Source organism: Cebus imitator, unplaced genomic scaffold (genome assembly GCF_001604975.1).
Source record: "Cebus imitator isolate Cc_AM_T3 unplaced genomic scaffold, Cebus_imitator-1.0 Scaffold252, whole genome shotgun sequence".
Classification (NCBI taxonomy): Eukaryota; Metazoa; Chordata; class Mammalia; order Primates; family Cebidae; genus Cebus; species Cebus imitator.
In genome coordinates, this window is record NW_016107567.1 from 1,316,045 (window position 1) to 1,321,867 (window position 5,823).

The 5,823-nt window shown below is 34.3% G+C and overlaps 1 protein-coding gene across 1 annotated transcript in view; it reads left to right on the top strand.

The window, feature by feature from the left end:
* EDNRB (endothelin receptor type B) overlaps positions 1-5,584 on the top strand; it is a 24,126-nt gene extending 18,542 nt beyond the window's left edge. The window contains 3 exon segments of the mRNA XM_017498805.2: positions 154-287; positions 838-946; positions 2,774-5,584. Coding sequence (XP_017354294.2) covers positions 154-287; positions 838-946; positions 2,774-2,908 — 378 coding nt within the window. The 3' untranslated portion in view covers positions 2,909-5,584.
* Positions 5,585-5,823: the final 239 nt, after the last annotated feature.

Genomic DNA, 5,823 nt, shown 5'->3' on the forward strand with positions numbered 1-5,823 from the left:
CCCGCCTCAGCCTCCCAAAGTGCTGGGATTATAGGTGTGAGCCACTGCACCCAGCCAACTTTTTGAAGGCAATATTAACTATTGTTTTAGAAAACAGAATGCTATGAATATAATGAGCCATCTTTAAAGAGTCTGACTATGGATTTATTTCAGAGACGGGAAGTGGCCAAAACCGTCTTTTGCCTGGTCCTTGTCTTTGCCCTCTGTTGGCTTCCCCTCCATCTCAGCAGGATTCTGAAGCTCACTCTTTATGATCAGAATGATCCCAATAGATGTGAACTTTTGAGGTAAGAAAGGCAAAATAGAAATGGTTTTGTAAACAAATGCCACTCAGAAGTGTTTCCATTAATCCATTTTATAGGCAGAGAGACTACTATTTTTCTAATCCTTAGGAAGCCCTGAGACTCCCAGTTTTTATCTGAGGTGCTGTTGAGAGGGGTGGGGAAGGGGAATTATGAAGAACACGGGAGACAGAAAGCCAGAGTTGTCAAGATGATGAGTGAGTGGCAAGGTGGAAAACGTCAGATCCAATTCTCCACTGTGGTTTGTAAATTATTTCTTTTCAGCCAGCCTCAATACTTCCACATGAGATTTTATTTTAAAAGAGAAGAACTGGGCCTGAGAGGGGGAAATGGAGGGAAGTCAGTAGATACCAGAGACAGAGGGAGACAGAGACAGAGACAGGTAGAGATCATTATTAGCAAAGACGAATGATAAATTTAGAACCATTGTATATTGGTATTTTTTTTTCCCTTACAAAAGCACAGAAGTCTACATTGAATACATGTTCAGAATAGCATATTTTTCACAGACACATTTTGGGTTATTTTGTTGCAGCTTTCTGTTGGTATTGGACTATATTGGCATCAACATGGCCTCACTGAATTCCTGCATTAACCCAATTGCTCTGTATTTGGTGAGCAAAAGATTCAAAAACTGCTTTAAGGTAAGAGAGGATTCCAAAATAAAAAGCCTCTTTGTAATATGGAATCAAATATAAGCTTTCAAAACTATTAATATATCTGTCCAGAGAGATCTAGTAAATCATTTTATAGTTTCCCTTTATTTACATCATGGATGATTTTTTTAAATACGACTTTTCCTTATAAATCACTATAATTGATTTTTGCCTATAAATCCTAGTCAGCCACTTCCTACTGCCTCAGCCAATCAGTTATACTCATGGAATTGTTCCAAAAAGTAATAAAAATTATATGCATTGATGTCTGATAGACATCACATAATTAAGTAAGGGCTAAACATGAATTAAATACACTGTTTCCTGTTTTGGGTAGATTTTGGACTACACAGCCACAATTTGTATTGTAACTAAATTAGTTTCTTTTTCACATGGACTATGAGAATAGCAAGGTAAACAAAAAAATTAGTTTAGGTTTTACCTCTTTCTACCTTTTTGTATAACAGTAATGTGCTATTCAATATGAAATGTGTATAATTATTCCTTCTTCAGCTGCTTGCATTTTATCCTCCTTCTATTCATTCACTCCTTCCACAATCTAACAGGAAATAAACTATCCCCTCCCCTGATATGAAAATAATCCATTTGTCCCTGGTATTACACTACTGGAAAGCTAAGAATGTAGCTTCCTTGTAAACACTAAGGCAGCCTATAACATTCTTTGCCTACTCGTAACTCAAATTTTAGAGCTGGAAGATAACTTTCATCAGGATCAACACCCTCATTTTATAAAACATAAAATAGTTTACATACAGAATGAACAGAAGACAAACAGAATGAACAACATTTTAGATTTAAAAAAATTTCAAGACAAAAATTGGATGAAGAAAACTGAGATGCTTTTATACTATGTAACCTTATTGTTTGACAATATTGAAAAGACACATGAGAATAACATGGCTGAAAAAATACCAAAGCAATGTTAAATTCATTAACATGGAAAGATATTTATGTCACTGTCGAGTGAGAAAAAGCAGGTTAAATCTCATCAACAAAGTGGCTTAGAGTAACTTGAAATGAGATGTGTGTGAAAGTATGTATAAGGTTATGGAGTATACATATAGTACAGTCTCACTAAAATAATTATACTCAAGTACATGCACATATACATGTATATAATTTATATATTTCATGTATATGCAAATATTTCTGTTTTCATGAGGAAAAGTATTGAATTATGTATTTATCAAATATTAACAATATTTATCAAATAACTAAGAGTAAATAACAATTAAAAGTGGCCTGCTCACCGGGTGCAGTGGCTCATGCCTGTAATCCCAGCACTTTGGGAGGCCGAGGTGGGTAGATCACCTGAGGTGAGGAGTTCAAGACCAGCCTGACCAACATGAAGAAACCCCGTCTCTACTAAAAATACAAAATTAGCTGGGCATGGTGGTGCATGACTGTAATCTCAGCTACTCAGGAGGCTGCTGAGGCAGGAGAATCGCTTGATCCCCGGAGGCAGAGGTTGCAGTGAGCCAAGATCATGTCATTGCACCCCAGCCTGGGCAAAGAGCAAAACTCTGTCTAAAAAAAAAAAAAAAAAAAAAGTGCCTTCTCTTGATGAGAATTTTTAACAATATAGTTTTTTTCTTCTCTGCATTTTTTGGTTAACAACAATTATCATATGCTACTTCTGTGAATATATTCTTTTAAGAGGGAAAATAGAAGAGCATGAAAAGAAAGGGCCCAAGAACTCCTAAGGAGGCAAAGAAAGTCAGAACCCTGGCGAGGAGGAAGAGTTGGGAAAGGTGACTGATGTTAACATATAATGAGTTACTTTGTTTTGTACAGTCATGCTTATGCTGCTGGTGCCAATCATTTGAAGAAAAACAGTCCTTGGAGGAAAAGCAGTCATGCTTAAAGTTCAAAGCTAATGATCATGGATATGACAACTTCCGTTCCAGTATTAAATACAGCTCATCTTGAAAGAAGAACTATTCATTGAATTTCATTTTCTTTATCTTGAACATAAGTCATTAAAACAAAATAAAATATTTGCCAAAACAAAACAACAAAACTATATATTTGCACAGCATACTAATAAAATGTTAAATGTAATTATTTTAACACTCAAAGCTACATATGATATTTTATGAGCTGTTTACAGCATGAAAAGAAAATCAGTGGGAATTAAGAAGCCTCATTATGAAAGCACTTAACTTTTTACAGTTAGCACTTCAACACAGCTCTTAATAACTTCCAGGATATTCATACAACACTTAGGTTTAAAAACGAGGTCACTCAGAATTTCTAGTCAAAAGACGTATTTTTAAATCAATGTGAATCTGATACAAAGGAAGAATAAGTCACTGTAAAACAGAACTTTTAAATGAAGTTTAAATTACTCATTCAAAATTTTAAAATCCTTTAAAACAACTTTTTAATCAAACTATTGATCACACTGTAATTAGATGCAAAGGAGAGAGCAGTTTAGTTGGAGTATTTTTTAGACACTAGACACATTTAAATGATCAGGGGGGAGTAACAGAAAGAGTAAGGCTGTTTTTTGAAAATCATTACACTCCTTTCACTAGAAGCCCAAACCCCAGCATTCTGCAAATGTAACCAACATGTTACAAACAAGCAACATGTAACAAACTGGCACATGTGCCACCTGCATGTAAAATAAAATACTTTTTAAAAGAAAATTGTACATCCTTTATATTCAGATAAGATCAAACGTCACAAAGAGAAACAAAATGGTTGAAAGCCTATCCCAAAAGACTTCTTTGAATCTGCCATTCACATACCCTGCAAAGAAAATACTATTTACAATTTTTTTAGGATTATTAAAATCTTCTTCTTTCACTGTTGTAGCTTAAACTCTGTTTGGTTTTGTCATCTGTAAATACTTAGCTATATATGCTGCATGTAGATGATTAAGCGAGGGCAGGCCCTGTGTTCATAGCTTTACGATGGAGAGATGCCAGTGACCTCATAAGACAGACTGAACTGCCTGGTGCAGTGTCCACATGACAAAGGGGCAAGTAGCACCCCCTGTCACCCATGCTGTAGTTAAAATGGTCTCTAGCATATGTATAATGCTATAGTTAAAATACTATTTTTCAAAATCACACAGATGAGTACATTTAACAGCTACCTGTAAAGATTATTACTAATTTTTGTATTATTTTTGTAAATAACCAATAGAAAAGTGTGCTTGACATGGTGCTTTTCTTTTATTTAGAGGCAAAACTGCTTTTTGAAACTGTAAGAACCTCTTAACTTTGTACATTCCTGCATAATGTTTAGATCTTCTAAGCAAAGTGCCTTAGGATAGCTTGAGATGAGATGTGTGTGAAAGTAGGTACAACAGAAAACGGATGAGAGAGGAAATGAGGTGGGGTGGGAGGAAACCCATAGGGACAGATTCCCATTCTTAGCCTAAAGTTCGTCATTGCCTCGTCACATCAATGCGAAAGGTCCTGATTTTGTTCCAGCAAAACACAGTGCAATGTTCTCAGAGTGACTTTAGAATTAAATTGGGCCCAAGAGCTTTAACTCGGTCTTAAAATATGCCCAAATTTTTGCTTTTTTTTTTCTTTTAGTAAACTGGGCCACATGCTGGAAATAAGCTAGTAGTGTTTTCTGCCAATATCAAATGTGATGATACAGTAACTAAAACCGAACAATGTAGCCAAAAAGAAAGAGCAATAATAATTAATTCACATGCCATATGGATTCTATTTATAAATCACCCACCAACATGTTTATTAATTTCATCCCAATCACTTTTTCAGAGGCCTGTTATCATAGAAGACATTTTAGACTCTCAATTTTAAATTAACTTTGGATCACTAACATTTTCACAGTTTATTAATATATTTTTATTTCTATTTAAATTTTAGATTATTTTTATCACCATATACTGAAGTTTTACATCCTGATACCCTTTCTTTCTCCATGTCAGTATCATGTTCTGTAATCATCTTGCCAAATTTTGAAACTGGACACAAAAAGTATACATGCACTATTTATAGTAAAATTGCCTTCAGTGGCTTTTTAAAAAAATGTTTGATTCAAAATTTTCACATACTGATAAGAAACAACTATAATTTATTTACATAATCAAAACCAAGATAGAAAAAGGTGCTACAGTTTAACTTTAAAACACATTTCCTAGTATTAAAGACCTTAACAACAGACAAAAATATTGTTAACATGGATGTTACAGCTCAAAAGATTTATAAAAGATTTTAACCTATTTTCTCCCTTATTATCTACTGCTAATGTGGATGTATTTTCAAACACCTTTTAGTATTGATAGCTTACATTTGGCCAAAGGAATACAGTTATAGCAAAACATGAGTATGCTGTAGCTAACTATAAAACTGTAATATAACAATGTAAGTTAATTATATATCTGCGGGGATTTTTTGGTCACTTAAAGTGGCTATTGTTACTGATCTTTTATAATGTAAACAAAACTAATAAAAATTTAATTTTTTTAACGACCAGCTAATTTTTCACTGTACAGGCTCTAATTCATTAAATACTGACTGTTTAAAGGAAATACAAATGTGACAAGTGGACATTATTTATGTTAAATAAAATTATCAAGAAAGTATGAAGTTATTCAATTAAAATGCCACATTTCTAGTCTCTGGGCTGGTCTGTGTGTTTCATTGTCATGAAGAAAGATATACAGACAGACATTCAACTTCTCAGGGTTGATTTTCTGGGTGATGGTTTCCAATGGCCTCTTGGGTCTTCTTTTCTTTGGTTACCTGCCTTTGGAGCACTTCACTGTTTCATCATCATTTTAGCAAAGGCGAAAGGTTGGAATGAGGTTTAGGGATTGCTCATTGCATTTCACAAGCTTCTCTTGAGTGTTTCTACGT